Raw genomic sequence first — 17,439 nt, forward strand, 5'->3', positions numbered from 1 at the left:
ACCTTGCCTGGCATGCCGATGTTCTGAAGTTGCAGTGTTGGCTGAAGGACTTCTTGTGCTTCTATGTCTCTTCCCAGAGTGCCCCGATGACCTGGAGAGGGTTGAAGAGGACTTAGGGCTCATGGAGCTGTCCCGCAACCCTCTCCTTGACTGGGACCGTGACCTCTGAGGAATCCTGCACGGTGGCGTTGAATCGGGCCGCAAGCAGCTTTAGGGACTGCTCCCTCAAAGACTTCTGTGCCATGGCCCAAACAGAACTTCCAAGTCGTGGCGTCGCTTGAGGCAACACAAAAGTACCAATTGGGGGCCTGGGACAGACAGTGACAGGTGCCACACGGTTTAAAATCTGCCTTTTTAGAAGACATCCTCAACACACAAAAAAAACTTCTTGACAAAATGTGGAAAATTCCTGTCAAAAAGAGACAGCAGATAGTGTTTTTCCAGATACTGGCACAGAAAGAAAAGAACTGATGTCTGCGCGACTGGGTGGCACCTATACAGGTGACCGTGACATCCCTTCCTGCATCAACTACACAGCCATGCAGAACCGAACAAAGCCACTTGCCCGATGGAGCACAGGAGTATTGCTCATGCAAAAATCTTCCGGATCCAGTCTGACGCCTCGGAATTTCAAAGGTAAGGAATCTGCAGCTTGAAGTCTATCAGGTAAGAGGTTGCAACACTTAAAGGCCTGGATGGCGGAACTATGATCCAGTTGTGAAAATAACCATATGATAGCCTTGAGGAAATACGAGAAACTGATTAGAGACAGAAAAGCTGCCCTTTTAACATATAGAATAACCAAGGACCCCAATGGCGTTAAAGTACAAGCTACTTCCCTTTGGTAACAAAATATCTGGTAGAGACATTCTAGTTGCAGATTCCTTACCTTAGAATTTCCCCCCAAGCATCAGACTGGATCCGGAGATTTTTCTTCGAGCAATACCCTTGCACGTCAGTAGGTGGAGTTGGTCGACTCCGCTGGCGTCGTAGTCGCCGTGATGACGTCAGGAGTAGTATATACACCCCACCATCGGCAGTGATGTCAGTTTGTTTTAATGACTTTCCACACCAAAGCGCAGAGCCGCTAAGAACACTGAGATTGGTGCACCAGAGCTAAGGACCCTAAAGGGGAATCCCTGTCCCTAGAAATCAGTTCACAAGCGGGGAGGATGGGTGGGCGGTAAGGAATCTGCAACTAGAATGTCTACCAGCTATTTTGTTACCGAAGGTAAGTAACTTGTACATCTGACAGAGACTGCTAGTTGCATATTCCTTACCTTAAAATAGATACCCAAGCAATGTCGTTTTCGGAGGTGGGCTGCGAACCAAGATCATACTAGGAAGTCCAGCAGGACTGAACAACCAAAGAAGCCGTCCCGATGGACCCGACTGTCCAGGCAGCAGTGTTTAGCAAACGTGTGCAGGGCCGCCCACGTAGCTGCCTGACAGATAACCAGGACAGGAATTCCACGTGCTAAAGCAGTGGAAGCAGCAGTTGCTCTGGTGGAATGAGCACGCAAGTCCTCAGGAGGTTGCTTCTTGGCCAAAGCGTAGCACATTTTGATGCTAAGAAACACCCATCGAGAGATGGTATGCTTTTGCACTGCCTTCCCTTTTTTCGCACCCACGTACCAAAGAGTTGATTGTCCACCCTGAAATTTTAGAATGATTAAGATAGAATGCTAATGCTCTTTTTGTGTCCAGACAGTGGAGTCTCTCCTCCTCATGAGAAGGGATGTGGGGGTGCATAGAAAGTAAGCAGAATGATGGACTGGCCTACATGAAAAGGCGTAACCACCTTTGGAAGGAAGCCTTAGTGCGCAACACCACTTTGTCAAGGTGCACTGATAAGTATGGAGGTTTAGAAAGGGCTTGAAGCTCACTAACCCTGCGAGCAGAGGTGATGGCAACAAGAAAGACAGTTTTGAAGGCGAGGAGCCGCAAGGGACAATTGTGCATTAGCTCAAAGGGAGTACACATTAAATAAGTAAGGACATGATTGAGGTCCAACTGAGGCACGATAAACGGAGTGGGAGGAAATAAATGGGTGAGACCTTTTAGGAATCTACTCTCAATAGGAGATTTAAAAAGTGAGGGATGATCAGGTAACCTAAGGAAGGCCAAAATGGCAGATAAATACCCTTTAAGGGTGCCCAAAGCAGAGCCCTTCTCGGCTAAATAAAGAATGAACACAAGAAACTCAGGTAGATGGCCAGAGAGGGGATCAACAGATTTGTTGGTGCACCATGCCACAAATATATTCCAACGACAGGCATATACAGTTTTGGTGGAGGGAAGCATGGCTGCCAAGATAACATTGCAGACTTTGGGTGGAAGATCAAAAGTCATCTGGCGCCTCTCAATCTCCACGCATGAAGGCGGAGGTTGGACAGGTTCGGGTGAAGGACCGTCCCCTGTTGCTGCAACAGAAGATTCGCCTGAAGAGGTAGTCTAAGTGGAGGATCGATGGACATGCTCAATAGCTCTGTATACCAGACTCTCCGTGCCCAGTCCGGAGCCACCAAGATGACTTGGGCCAGGTTGTTCCTGATCTTCTTGAGAACTCTGGGCAGAAGTGGTATAAGTGGTATAAACGGAAAGGCGTAAAGGAGGCCAGAGTTCCACTCGAGACGAAAAGCGTCTCCGAGCGAGTGCCGCCTTGGAAACTCCAATGCACAAAATAGCTGACATTGTGCGTTCTCTGCAGAAGCGAACAGATCTAACCAAGGCTCTCCCTACTGCTGAAAGAGACCTTGCGCCACCTCCGGTTAGAGGCGCCATTCGTGATCGGCTGTGCATCGACGACTGAGTTAGTCTGCTCTGGCGTTAAGAACCCGCCAGACAATGAACCACCAAGGTAATGCCCTGATGGTCCAGCCATGTCCAGAGGCATAGTACCTCCTGACAAAGGGTCCAGGACCCTACTTTGCCCTGTTTATTGCAGTACCACATGGCGGTAGTATTGTCCGTGAACACCTGCACTACTTTCCCTTTGAGAGAGGGAAGAAATGCTTTCAACGCAAGCCTGATCACCCGGAGCGCCAGAAGATTGATATGGAGCCCAGACTCCACCAGAGGCCTCTGATCTCCGCCTCTCCCATGTGGCTGCCCCAACCGAGAAGTGACGCATGTGTCACTATAGATAAATCCGGTTGGGGAAGGGAGAGGGATCTGCCGTGGATCCAATGTGGATTTGAAAGCCACCACTGCAGGTATTTTGCAGCACCCTCCGAGACTGGCCCAGGTCGGAGAGATTACCCTGATGCTGCGCCCAAGAGGAACTTCAAGTCCCACTGCAGAGCCCGCATATTCCATCTGGCATGTGTTACTACCAAGATGCAGGAGGCCATGAGGCCCTGCAGCCTCAGAGTCCGTCTCACCGAAACTCAAGACTGAGGCTGAAAGATCGGAATCATAGCCTGAATGTCTTGGACTTGCTTTTTGGGCGGATAAGCCCAAAACTGCACTGTGTCCACAACAGCTCTGATGAAGGGGAGCGTCTGAGAGGGAGTGAGATGTGACTTCGGCACATTTATAGTGAACTCCAGCGTGTGCAGGAGGTTCACCGTAGTCTGAAAGTGGGAGATGACTTTCTGGGTTGAGTCTGCCTTCAACAGACAGTTGTCGAGGTAGGGGAAGACTGACAACCCTAACATGTGCAGATGAACTGCAACCACTGCCATCACTTTCATGAACACCCAGAGGCACTGGTAAGACCGAAGGGGAGCACAGTAAACTGAAGTGCTCGTGACCTATCACGAATCGTAGGTAATGTCTGTGGGCAGGCAGGATGGGGATGCGGAAATAAGCATCCTGCAAGTCCAACGCTACCATCCAGTCTCCTGGGTCCAAGGAAGACGGAACCTGAGCCAGGGTGAGCATTTTGAATTCCTCCTTGAGGAAGTAGTTCAGGTCCTGAAGGTCTAGGACAGAACGTAAGCCCTTGTCTTTTTTCAGCACCAGAAAGTAGCGGGAATAACAACCACGACCTACATCGGGCACAGGGACCTTTTCTATAGCTTCCTTGACCAAGAGAACTGCGACTTCCTGGTGGAGAAGTGCCAAATGATCCTCTGGAAGGTGACTGAAGGATGGAGGCATGGCTGGTGGAGCAGATTCGAAAGGGAGGGAATAGCCTTTTCGAACGATCTGCAAAACCTACCTGTTCGTAGTGATGGATTGCCAGTGGGGCAGGTGATGGTGAATCCTGCCACCAACTGGATGGGAGTGAGGGGACGGACTAGGAGGGTTGGAGGCTGCAGCGGGGGCAGAGGTGGACTGGGAAGACCTCTGGATCCCTGTCCACGCAGAGGCTGGACAGCTTGGGTGGCACGGTGGCTGGGTGGAGGACGCGACAGGGAGCCCCTTCCTTGGCCACGAAAGGGGCGAAAAGAGGACTGTGGTGTGCAAGGGGCAGAAGACAGACCAAGGGACCGAGCTGTAGCACGGGAATCCTTGAATCTCTCCAAGGCCGAGTCGGCTTTGTCTCCAAAGAGGCGGGAGCCATTAAAGGGCATGTCCATGAGGGACTGTTGGACACCCCCAGAAAAAACAGAAGTACACAACCAGGCGTGGCGTCTCAAGGCCACCGATGTAGCAACCGATCTGCTTAGAGAGTCGGTCGTGTCCAGCCCACAACAGATTGTGAACTTTGGCGCATCAATCCCATCGTTCACAGCTTGGGAGACGATAGCACAGGCCTCCTACGGTATCTGCGGCAGGACTTGTGTAATCGTATCCCACAAAGGATGGGTATAGCGGCCCAAAAGGCACGCAGTGTTCACAGACCGCAGCACGAGACTGGAGGAAGAAAACAACTTCTCACCAAACTGTTCCAGTCTTTTTGATTCCCTGTCCGGGGGTGCAGAAGGGAATGTGCCTGAACAAGGAGGAAGCCTGGATGACAAGACACTCAGGCATGGGGTGTTGGGACAAGAATGTAGGGTCATTCGGAGCAGACTGATGGCAACGTGCGATAGTCCTATTCACAGGAGCCCCTGTGTTGGATTTGGACCAATATGATTGTACAAGTGGTCTACAAATAGGAGTGGATTGATTTCTGCAGGCAAAATTCTCCAGACATCTCCTGTCCTCATTCAGCTACAGTAGTCATATTACAGTGGAAAAGTCCAATAAAGAACATAGCCTTCAAAGTCAACACAGCTGCTATATTCTCCAACTCCAGTGGCAACAGATGAAAGTGTTTTGCACTAAAAGAACAAGTTGCTTACCTTCAGTAATGCTTTTCCTGGTAGAGACTATCTAATGGCAGATTCCTTACCTTAGAATATTCCCCAGGTGTCATACTGGGTCTGGAAAAACTTGAGCAGTACTTGTGCATGCCAGTCGGTGACATCGATCTGCTCTGCATCGGCTGCTTTGGATGGATGTTACATTGTGGTGCTCATACAAGAGCCACCCCAGAACGATGACATTTTGTTTCATGACTACTTCTGCTCTAAAAACATGGAGCCACATAAAAAACAATGTTTTGACCACTGTGCAGATTCTAATAGGATCTTTAGGGTGAAGAGCCAGCCAGTTCGCAAAGCGGGGAGCATGTGATGGCCAGTGAGAAATCTGCGGTAAGATACGAGTGTACCAGAAAAAGCAATGCCAAGGGTACATTGTTCTTCTAATAGAGACTTCTAACAGCAGATTCCTCCACTTACATTAGATACTCTAGCAATAGCTCTCTGGAGGACGATCAGGAAACTAGAAGTCCTGGAGAACCAAACGGGTGAAAAGCCCATATCAATGGATCTGACTATCCAAGCAGTAGTACTTTGTAAATGTGTGGAGTGAAGCTCATGTTGGCAGATGTTCAGGACAGGTGTCCTGCAGGTTAATAAACTCAGTAATAGCGGTTTTTGGCCTGACAGAATGGGCCCGCAAGCCCCCAGGAGGCTGCTTCCTAGCTGGTGTGCAGCAGATCTTAATGCAGAGTATAATCCATCAAGATAGTCTGCATCTAAACAGCCTTGCCATTTTTCACCCAATGAAGAGCTAACTGTCCACCAAATGGTCTTTGCTACGATCAATATAGAACAAAAGATCCCTCTACTGTCCAGGCGATGAAGTCTCTCCTTCTCCTTGGAAAGCTGAGACACAGCGAAAAAGGTGGCCACAATGATACTCTGACTGACATGGAAAGGGGTGACAACAGTTGGCAGGAATGAGGCATGTGTCCTAAAAACCAGTATTTTAGGGAAAAGGCTGGTGTAAGGAGGATGAACTAATAGAGCTTGCAGCTCGCTAACCCTCTTGGTCAATGTAATGCCACCAAGAAAATAGTTTTTAGACTCAGAGTTGTGGAGGACAGCTGTTTAGTGGCTCAAAGGGAGAACACATCACAAATGTGAGGACCAGATTGAGATCCCATTAGGGCATGAAAAATTAAATAAGTGCTGTATACCTTTAAGGAAACGAGTCACAATAGGTGACTTGAACAGGGAAGGTTGGTCTTCCAAATGCAGGAAAGCCAAAATGGCCGACAAGTAAGACTAACAGTGTCCAGGGCAAGGCTTTGCTGGGCCAAAGACAAAACAAACATCAGCACTTCAGTAAGTAGTGCAGAAAGAGGATCAACATGACAGGAGGCACAGCAGCCCACAAACTTATCCCAATGGCAGGCGTATATAGTTTTGGTGGAGGGATGTCCGATTGCCAGGGTGATACATCACAGACCTCGGACAGAAGATTAAACTGCAGCAGCACATTCTCCATGCAACACAATGGAGTGTACACAGGTTTGGGAGCAGGACCCTGCCCTCTTGCTGTAACAGGAGGTCCTCCTGAAGGGGCAGACTGATCGGATGACCGATGCTCATGCCCAGTTTGCAGCCCCTAGGATGTCTTAGGCCCCAGTTGGTCCTGATCTTCCTAAGAACTTGGGGCAGGAGTAGTATAAGCATAAATGAGTACAGGAGTCCAGAGTTCCATTCTAAACCGAATGAGTCTCCAAGCAGTAGCTGCTTTGGAAACTCCAACAAGCAGAAGTGCTGACATTGTGTGTTCTAGGCGGTGGCGAACAGATCAAACCAAGGTTCTCCCCATTCTTGGAAGAGACCTTGTACAACCTCCTCCCAGTGTAGAGACCATCTGTGATCCGCATGGCATTGATGGCTGAGTTTCGTCCTCCCTGGTGTTCAAAGAGTCTGCCAGGTGTTGTACCAGCAGGAGAAGGACCTGGGGCTGCAGCCAAGTTCAGAGGCGTAGAGCTTACTGCCACAGGGCCACCGACCACACCCCACCCCACCCCACCCCACCCCACCCCACCCCATCCTGCCTGTTGGAATACCACATGGCAGTGGTGTTGTCTGTGAACACCTGAACCAGCCTTCTCTTGGTGGATGTAGGGAAGGGTTTCAATGCTAAGCAAATCACTCTCCGCTCCAGAAGATTGATATGAAGCTGAGATTCTACTGGAGAGCAGAGTCCTCTGATCTCCACTGCTCCCAGATGGCCGCCCCAACCCATAAGCGGTCACTCACCACCGTCAGCTCTGGTACGGAAGGGAGAGATGGACCCAATATCAATTTGTCAGCCACCATTGCACGTCTTTCATTCTCCTTGAAATCTGGACCAGATAGGGAAGGTTTCCCTCGTGCTGTGCACACTGGGACTTCATTCCACTGCAGAGCCTGCTTCTGCTAATCTGGTGTGCTTTCCAGCAGCATGCAGGAGGTCATCAGACTCAGCAGCCTCAAAATCAATCTCACTGAATTACAGGATTAAGAGCGAAACATAAGGATCTTAGCCCGATTATCCTGTACACAGTGCTCTGCAGGATAGGCGCAGAACTGCACTGTATCAAGAAAGGCTCTGATGAAAGGGAGCAGCTGAGAAGAAGTAAGATGTGACAAGCACGATGATAGTGAACGCCAGCAACTGCGAAAGGTTTGCTGCAGTCTGGATGTGGGTGTGGGTGATTACTGCCTAGCGCATGCTGCCTACAGCAGCCAGTTGTCAAGATGGGGGAAGGCTGGAACCCTCAAGCCTTTGATGGCCACTTTTGTGAACCCCAGAGGGGCACTGGTGAGGTTAAAAAGGAGCCTAGAAAATTGAAAGTGCTCGTTGCCCACTATGAAGCACAGGTAATGTCTTAGGGCTCACAAAACAGTGATGTGAAAATAAGTGTCCTGCAAGGCCAACACTACCATCCAGTTTCTGGGGTCCAGGGCAGGCAGGACCTGAGCCAAAGTAAGCATTATGAACTTCTTTTTCCATAGAAAGGTACAGAGTGTGTGCAGATCTAGGATAGGACAAAGTCCTTCTCACTTTTTCAGCACCAGAAAGTAGAAGAAATAGCAACCATGACCTACTTCTGACGAAGGCACACTCTCAAAAGTGTCTGCCTGTCTTGATGAAGCACGGAGAGGGGGTCCTCCTTCAGCCATTCTTGGGCTGGTGGCAAAGTCGAAAGGGTGTCCATGAAAGAGGGGAGTCTCACTTTTGCACACATTAAAGCACCCACTGGTGGATGTGATAGTAGATCACTGGGTCAGGTGGTGCCTGATCCTACCAACAATGGAATGGCTGCTGCACAAAGTGTATCTAAAAGGGCTTAAAGGCTGCAGCTGCTGGAGGGGTGGGGGACTGGACAGGTAACTTGACCTGGATCCTTTATGGGATGCACAACCCCATCCACAAAAGGAGTCTGCAGGCTGTTGGACTGGCTGGTAGAGTGGACACTCATAGTTGCTGTAGGAGGGGCAAAAGGACTGCTGCTGAGACAAGGCAGGTAAGAAAAGCCCAAGAGATCTGGCAGTGACTTGGCTCTCTCAAAGTGCTTCAGTGCCATTGTCATCCTTATCCCCAAATAGGCGGGAGAGTCAAAAGCCATGTCAAGGAGTGAAGCATCGACATTCTTCCTAAAACCCGGTGGTCTGCAACCAGGTATAGCGATGCCGGCCCACTGTGAGGAAATGGCTCTATCCAAGTAGTCAGTTGTGTCCAACCCGCTCCTAATTGCCAACTTTCCAGCATCCTGACCATCGATTAGGGCTTGGTTGAGAACAGCACAACCCTTCTTGGGAAGCACAGGAAGCAGCTGTGCTACTGAGTCCCACATGGCGTGGGAGTAACAGCCCAAGAGGAATGTAGTATCAACTGATGGCTAGGCTAGAAGAAAAGCTGCACTTTGTAAAGAAGTCCATCCTTTAGGATTCCCTGTTCAATGGAATAGACAGAAACTCATTTGGGTTGACCTTAGAGGTTGAGGCCCGCCCCAGCAGGCTCTTTGGGGAGGAAGAGCTGGAAGAGGATGGCTGGGTATCTTGGGATGATGACGTTGGGCAGTCATGCAGTGCACAGGAGCCCCTGTGTAAGATTTGGCCCAAGCCCCAGAAGAACGCCGGTAAGGGCTTCACTAATAAGGCTCAGCTAAACACAATCCAGGGTGAAGCACCTCACTGAAGATGCTGGCCTTGACTTTGGCTGCCAGCAACTGTAGGGTCAGGGACATCAGCTGCCCTGAGCATCACAGTGGCGAAGATTGCACCTTCCGCCCATAACAGATCTCAGCTGGACCGCGCCCCGCTCTCCATATGACCAAATCCTTCCTCATCATCTCCCCTGCAGGGAGGAAAGGGTCAACAAATGGCAGGAAGTCCTAGGGTTGGTAGGGCCTGCACAGTGCTGACAATGACACTGAGCAGCATAAGCTTGGAGTCAGGGATCAGGATGGGTTTGTCATTGTCGTCTGGCACTGTTTGGAAGGAGAGAGCCAGGGTAAAGCACCTATGTCTGCATAGGTCCGTATTCAGGATCAGATCTAGAGAGCTCAGCTGGCTTCGAGAGCAGATCTGCTGGGGGGTCTTTGGCACCCGAAGGAGCTCCAAATGGAGTCGCTGGCCCAAAGAAGGCCTGGAACTCTTAGTTGAAACTTGGAGTACTGCGGAGCGGGCCCCTATGCCAGCTCCGTATGTGGGGTGCGAAAGCAGGGCCTACAAGCACATTGGGAGGGCGAAGTCCAAGAAGCTACAACTTCTTTGTCTTGTGCTTCTTTGACTTTACCAACTTGGAGGAAGAAGTCTTTCAATGCGAGGATAGCTGTCTGCAGGAAGGCCAAGAATGGCCCTGGGAGCGACCCTGAGAAAGGGACCGGGTTGGGAATGGCACAGAGATTTCTTCTGCCCCATCACCAGGAGCTTCAGCGTCTACTCGTGAATCCCCTTGGGGTATACGGACTTGCAGTCAGCACTGACCTTGGATTTGCGACTTTCATTTCAGACACCAGAGAGAAAATGGTTATCAGACACAGACATCTGTGGGTGATATAACCCACAAGGCTTTTATCCAGCAGGACTAGAAAGGGGACATGTCCTAGCACACTGGGAGCAACTGCTTAAAAAAAGAAACATTTGCAAAACACTGGTAAAAAAATGAGGTAGATCTCCAGATCTGCGCTGATATGCAGAAAGAAAGGGACCATTGTAAGAGTGCTGGGGTAGGCACGCAAAATCACTTCCGATGTCGCAGAGCCGATAGACACCACCTACCGGCAGGCAGAGGTACTGCTCAGGATTGTTCAGATCCAGTCTGGCACCTGGGTAATAATCTATGGTGAGGAATCTGCGGTTAGAAGTCTATCAGAAATAAAAAAAAACGCTTGAACTATCAGTGAGAAAAACATAATTAAACACAGTGGCACTGAAAGCAGCAGAAATTAATTTTCGAATGTGGTTTGTGTTTCAAAACAAGGAATTCATTCTTTCTGGAACCAGAAGAATTGCAGAGGAACAATTTAAAAAGGTCTTGTAGCCGAGTGTTGTGTTGAAAGATTCTGAAAAGCACAGAAAAATCCTAATAGCTGGAGAGAAGAATTAAACTCAAACCATACCAGGAGTTTGGTCTAGTAATTAAATCCATGAGAGGCACACTACTGGTAAATCACACATGCATAATAAACAATTCTCATGGGACAAGTATACCATGAACATCTCAATTTGGACACTTACCTCTTGAGGAGTTTCAGGATTTGCTACATGATCATCAATGTCGGGTACTACTTGCAAAGGGCCACTAAGCAAGGACAAAGACTGCCTGAAATTAGAGAAAGAAGGCCAAGTAATATTTTGCTTTAAAAAGACATTTATTTACTAGTGGTTTTCTATTGAGTGGACTCGATCCAATCATTAAAACAGTGCTTTGAAAGGTCAAATACATGGTTACAGGATAGTACAGATGTGAGAATATCTATAATATGAAAACAATTACATGATAAATGTGGAGAAGGAGTAACACTTAATACATCTAATAGTATGCTCCCACATGAGGAGCTACATGATAGGGATACACATGGTTTACTCTAGTCAATAAAAATACAAAACAATAATGTGGAAGTATAGTCAAAATAAGATGCCTTTTTTTTTTTTTTTTAAAGGTGACATAAGACAGGGGTGTCTGCCGGTATGAAGTTTCAGGACCTACTACCACCCAGGAAAAGAAAGACTGTTTAGGTGTCTTAGACTCTTTGAAAGCAGAAACCTCTAGGAGGCTGAGCTTCGAAGTGGTCACTGTCAGCTTAAGACGATCAGTTTCTGGGCTAGGTAGGATGAGGATCCAGGATGAAATTCTTTAAATGCAATGCACACTATCTTATACATCTTGCTTCAATATCGAGCAGGTTGAGGGATGAGCCCAAACTTCATTGTGCTAGTTGCCAGTCTTGCCTCCGAGTGTACAGCAACTTTGAGAGGGGCTACATGTAATTTGGCAATTCCTGTTAGTACTGCCTTTCTACATGCAGCTGTGACAGCACCAGAACATGGATCATTTGTTTAAAATACGATCACAGATGAATGGTTTTGTACTGGGAACGAGAAAGTTGACTCTGTGCTTTTTCAGCAAATGAGTTCAATAAGGATGGTAAGCAGTATGGCAGAGTAGCACTGAGCATGGACTAAGCCATGTTTTGCACCGCACTGGGGCAATCTGTGAGACACTTCAGAAGAAACTGTTTTAAGTGCGTTCGGTTTTAGGTGCTGTTCGGTCATCAATGTTTAGACATCAGCCAACACTTGTGCTCCAATTTAGGTGTCTTCTGTAATGTAGATGTTAAGACTGAATTAGGTGTCATCAACATAAAAGTGGTAAACAATGCTGAAAGTTTATATGTGGAAACACATGGCTCCATATAAAGGTGGAAGAGTATACAGGTGAGAACGGATCATTACAGGAGACTGTGTCAGAGCTGCCCAATTTTACATGTTGGTACCGATTCTCTAATCAGCTTACAACTTTCTCTATCTGATCTATTCTGTCACTATACATTTTGAGTAGCCTGGAGTGGTTTACAATATGAAATGCTGCTGGAGTGTCTAAAGGTTTAAGTAGTCTAGGGCCTCCTTTGTCCAAATGTCAAAGAGCATTATCAACTATATTTACAATTGCTGCTTTCTTATAATATTTTATTCTGACACCTAAGTAAGATAATCAAGAGAAGGACTTGCAAGTATGAACAACTTGAGCTGGATCCATGCCTTTCACAATGATGGGCAGGTTAGATATAGGGCTGAATTCATTTAGATGAATTAAGTACTTACCTTTGGTAAAGCTTCTTCTAATGGATACTGTAACCACTGATTCCTTACCCTCAGACTATCCTCAGGTGCCAGATTGAGCCAGAAGATGTTTTCAGAACAGCCATGTCTGCCGACAAGTTGCATCAATCAGCTCCGCCCAAGAAGTGAAAACGGGAGCTCTATATAGCCCCCACCTAAGAGCATGGCCTTCAGCTTCTTCCTATGTTATGTCTGCTCAATTGGATGCAGAGCCTAAAGTTAATGTGCCAGTGTGCAGATCTTTAACTTGGAATCTTGTGAGACAGCAAATGGAGCCATTCCACAGATCAGGGATGAGGTAGGGCAGTGAGGAATCTGTGGCTAGACAGATTATCCTCTAGAAAGAGTGTTATAGAAGGTAAGTAAATTGTTCTTCTGATGCATACTTCAAACTGCAGATTCTTAAGCTTTAGAATAGATATCAACACAGTACCTCTCCAGCTTCCGGTTCTGCGGAATGATTCAGACCAAAATGTACTGCAGGACAGACTGGCCAAAATGTCCTTCCTGTCAAGCCCGGTTGTACTGATGCCCATGCTGCCACATTACAGATATCCAGGACAGGTACCCTGTGAACCAGGGTGGTAAGAGCACCCATGGCAGTGTCAGAATGAGCCCTCACCAGGAGGTGGCTGCTTTGCCATTGTGTAGCAGACCTCGATGCAAAGGACTATCCACCTGGATAATGTCCTCTTTTGCACTGCTTTGCCTTTGGAATGATTGACCTCCAAACTGAGAGCTGTTTTAGGGTCCAAACAATGGAGTCTCTCCTCCTCTTTCAAGGGGTGAGAGGGGTGAAGAATGTTGGAAGAGTGATGAATTGTCCAACATGAAAAGAGATCACTACCTTCTGGAGAAAAGCTTGAAGCTCACGTGACGGGCTGATGTCACTGTGATTTAGTAAACAGCCTTCTGGGTTAGCAGACATAGGGGACAGTTGTGTAATGGCTGAAAGGTAGTACACCTAAGAAATGCAAGGACCAATTTAAGGTTCCACTGTGGTACTACAAAAGATTTTGAAGGAACTGTAGAAGAAACCTCATATATGCAGTTTGGCAGTACATATGTACTGGGTGATGAGGAGGTTGTTTCGTTGAGCTAAGGAAAAGACTCATATACCCAGCTGTGTAAGACAGATAATTTGGAGCTGCCAATATCTGTTAACATAAGAGAGGTACCCAGTGATCTAGGCTGATTCAATCTGCTGGGGTGCCAGTTTCCATGTAGCACAGTTGGCTGCCACAGTGGAGATTTGGTGCTATTTGTAGACAGCACACTTGGTATGGCAGTCAATTAACTTGACCACCATATCAGTGTTTTGTTTTATTCAGCTGTTGGCTCATTTGGGACCTAGGCTTACATGGCTATTAAAATACACAGTGCAAGTAAGCACCCTAGTTTGAAAGCCAATTGGCATGAAACCTTGAGCCATTGTGGGTTGGTCCTCAGTAGGATGCTATCCCCTAGCATCTAAGGCAATCAGCGTGGCACGTTTGCTCCCAAGGGGTACATTGTGGAGTTTGGTACTTGGTGTGAATCCTTTACAATGCATCAAGGCCAAATGGTGTCAAGAACAATTAGCAATAAATCCCCACATATAGGGTTGCTATTGTGGGGCTTGGTGCTGGGTGTCAATCCATTTTCACAGAAGCAAACTGGTAAAGATGGATTTGTTTTATCCACTCTCCAGTGGTAGTTTACATTACCTTATCACTTTGAAATCCTCTGCTACCAAGTTCCCAGTATATCAACGTTGAATCTTGTACTTCAGGCTGGATTCCTTACTTGGTATCATCCACAGAGAGCAGCCAAGCACAAGTGAGTGTAATAAAAAAATGCATTTAGATAGCCTGCAGATGTTTACTCTTAACCATGTCTTCCGTGAGTTAGTTCTGCTCAATCTTCATGCATAGAGGTGTATGTTGTGGAGGTTCAGTGCAGACTACTGCCCTGTTGTGGAAATAGGTCATCCTTCTGAAGTGGTAGATGGAACACAGTGATAATGTTCAGGCTCAGCAGGTCACAGCACCACACTCGCCTTATCCAACCTGGGCCTATCAGTATGAGGTGGCCCGGATCCCGCCTAATTTTCAAAGCTCGGGTGGAAAGACATACTGGGGACTTCCAGGGAGCCTTGAAGCAGAAACTTGTTGCAGTAACATATGACAGCTGTGGTATTCATTAGGGCCTGGAGCGGTTTCCCTCTGATGGACTGAAGAAAAGCATTTAAAGGCAACAGGAGTTCCAGAAAACTGATATGGTGCACATGCGCCACTGGAGGTCCCTCATTTTCACCTCATCCAGATGACACTGCACCTCAAAGACAATGCATCAATCACTACTGTGAGCTCCGAGTCCAAGACTCAAATACTGTCCAAGAGGCAATTCCAGTGCAGATCCCACATATGCTAAGGGCACAGGGAAACAGTAGGATGCACAAAGTCAAAAACCCTCAGAACCATCTGCAACATAACACACGAGTGAGCCTGAAACAAAGATCATAACCTGAATGTCCTGGACTTGCTGAAAGAGAAAAAAGCCTTAAAAGCCACTATACCCAGAAGGGCCATTTTGAAAGAAGTTCGCAGATGGGGTTTCATGCGCTAGTTGAGAGCCCTAAGGAAGATAGCAAAGTGATGGTTGTCTGCAGGTGGTCTGTAAAAGACAGAGGAGATCTCACTTTCAAATGCCAGTCGTCAAGATATGGGAATATATTTCATATTTGAAATGCGAAGATCACCCAACAACACTGTTGGGACTGCGTTATGAATGCATGAATGTAAGAGTTGTGCAAATCCAAGGACAACATCCCTCTGGACATGGGCGAAAGTCAGTATGCTAAATTTGCCCTTCTGAAGGAAGGTGTTCAAGATCTAAAGGCCTAGTTATTGCACCAAAGCCTCTGGTGTCACAAAAGTATTGTACAGGCTGCTGAAGGGGCTTGGAAGGCTGCCTCTGGAGATAGGCAAGAACTGCACAGCATTCTCTGAATTTCTGGCACTGTTGGTAAAATTGACTAGGCAGAAGATACCAAGCCCAAGGAAAATGCGACAGCATGGCTGTATGAGAACTCCAACGCACAACAATTTGTTTACCTTTCCTAATGCTTTTTAGGATGGAAACTCTATCCAACCAAACCACAGATTCTGTACCTTTTTACTATATCCCCAGGCACCAGACTACCCGGAATATTTCAATTAATTGCTCCCAAGCACCAGCTGGTGGCACCATCAGATTCCTCGGGAACCTAGCACTGCGCGTGGAAAGGACCATATACACCACAGATTCCTCACATTTTTAATAGATACAAAGCTGTATCCACCAAGCCCTAGTGGGTTCATGGCATGGACTCACACCAAGAAGTCCTGCAGGAGCAAGTGAGAGACTTAACAGTCAAGAAACTCAGAAATTACAAGAACAGTATGAATTTGTAATATTCACACAAAGTCTAAAGTTGAGAAATACATATTAATGTGTTGACTTTGTGCTGATGAGTGAATGTAGTAGGACTTCTTAACTTTAGTGCAATTTTTGGATTGGGTTGTGAGTTTTTTGTTGAATAGGTGACAATTTTAGCAATGTTTTTTGCATTATCATGTTCAAGTCCAACCTCTCAGGGTCATCTTTTCCACTGACAGTACCTAACATTCAGTGGATTTTCACAGGGTCCCTACTACTCGCAACCACTGCAGAACCCATTACAACAACCCTTTTGCAGCTTATGGGGATGTGGGGGTGGTAGAAGTCAACCACTGCAGCTGTGACCAAGCTGCTTTGATTTGTTTCATCCATGGTCCACAGAGGTCAGAGTGGCACCTGGAGAAGAGAAAGGTAGGGATTTTATTTCCATTTTCTCAGTGCCAAAAAGAAAGAAAATTCAAGACAATTTTAGATCTTTGTCCTAGGAATTACCTCCAGCAGAAGGGCAAACTTATCATGCTGGCTTTGTTTTAAGTCCTTTCTGCCTTGTATCTAGTAGATTGTATTGTCCTTGCAAGTTGATGAATATGTTTAAATAACCATCCCACAGACACTATCTTCAAAAGTAAAGGGGGAGGGAGAGGTGGAAGTGTGTGTGTGTGTTTTCTACGTTTCATCCTCACTTATGCCTCTTGGTTATTTACTAGGGGGATGACAGTGGTTGCACCCCATCCTAGTAGGTCGAGGATACATGTTTTACTTAATCTCAAACTGGCTGGTGAAGATGGGCTCATCGCAGTCAGTTGTGAACCATCTTCACACAAATAAACCTTCTGTCTTCCCTTTGGTTTGCTATCAGCTAACTGAAGTCCCACTTGATGCCTAGGTAGAGAATTCCCTTTATAAGGGCTATTGTAGACACAAAGACAGTCAAAGCTTTTCCCCACACCTGCAGCGAGTCCAGGACATTCATAATATGACCCTGATGTTTGTTGCCCAATCCTGGGTTCTAGTGCAGGCTGTTGTCAAGCTTCTTGGAATATTGGCCTCATACGTCCCTATTGGTCACACATGCCCACTGGCATGCTTGAGCCTTGAAAGTGAACCTATGCCTCCAATAAGCTCCACATTTGGGCTATCTTTTGGTCAGCTCACACATTTCTAAGCTGGCCACAGACTACCACCTTTGGTGACAGCTGGGAACTAGGCAGTTCTTCCTAACCCTATCAGAGCGTCAAAGCTGATAGGTGCATTGTGGTTTGTGCTGTTTCTGGGCAGTGTTGAACGTTATTTGATCTTTTGGCCCTTCTACATGTACCTGACTATGCTTCTTTAGTTAAGCCACTTAAGTTTGGACCTATCTAAATACGGGTAATGAACCCATCTAAAGTGAAACCGGTACTAGTTTGCTTCTGCAGTTCGGGTGGGGCCCAGACTGGCAATGCGACTG

General features: G+C 47.2%; 1 protein-coding gene across 3 annotated transcripts in view; it reads right to left on the minus strand.

Moving 5' to 3' along the window:
* The window catches only part of STK40 (serine/threonine kinase 40), a 354,611-nt gene that overhangs the window by 18,859 nt on the left and 318,313 nt on the right, over positions 1-17,439 (minus strand). For all 3 annotated transcript variants that reach the window (XM_069223947.1, XM_069223948.1, XM_069223949.1), the window contains exon 11: positions 10,965-11,049. In XM_069223947.1, the coding sequence (XP_069080048.1) occupies positions 10,965-11,049 (85 nt within the window). The remainder of the gene's footprint in view (positions 1-10,964; positions 11,050-17,439) is intronic.

The sequence above is a fragment of the Pleurodeles waltl genome, chromosome 3_1, assembly GCF_031143425.1.
Source record: "Pleurodeles waltl isolate 20211129_DDA chromosome 3_1, aPleWal1.hap1.20221129, whole genome shotgun sequence".
NCBI classification, from domain to species: Eukaryota; Metazoa; Chordata; class Amphibia; order Caudata; family Salamandridae; genus Pleurodeles; species Pleurodeles waltl.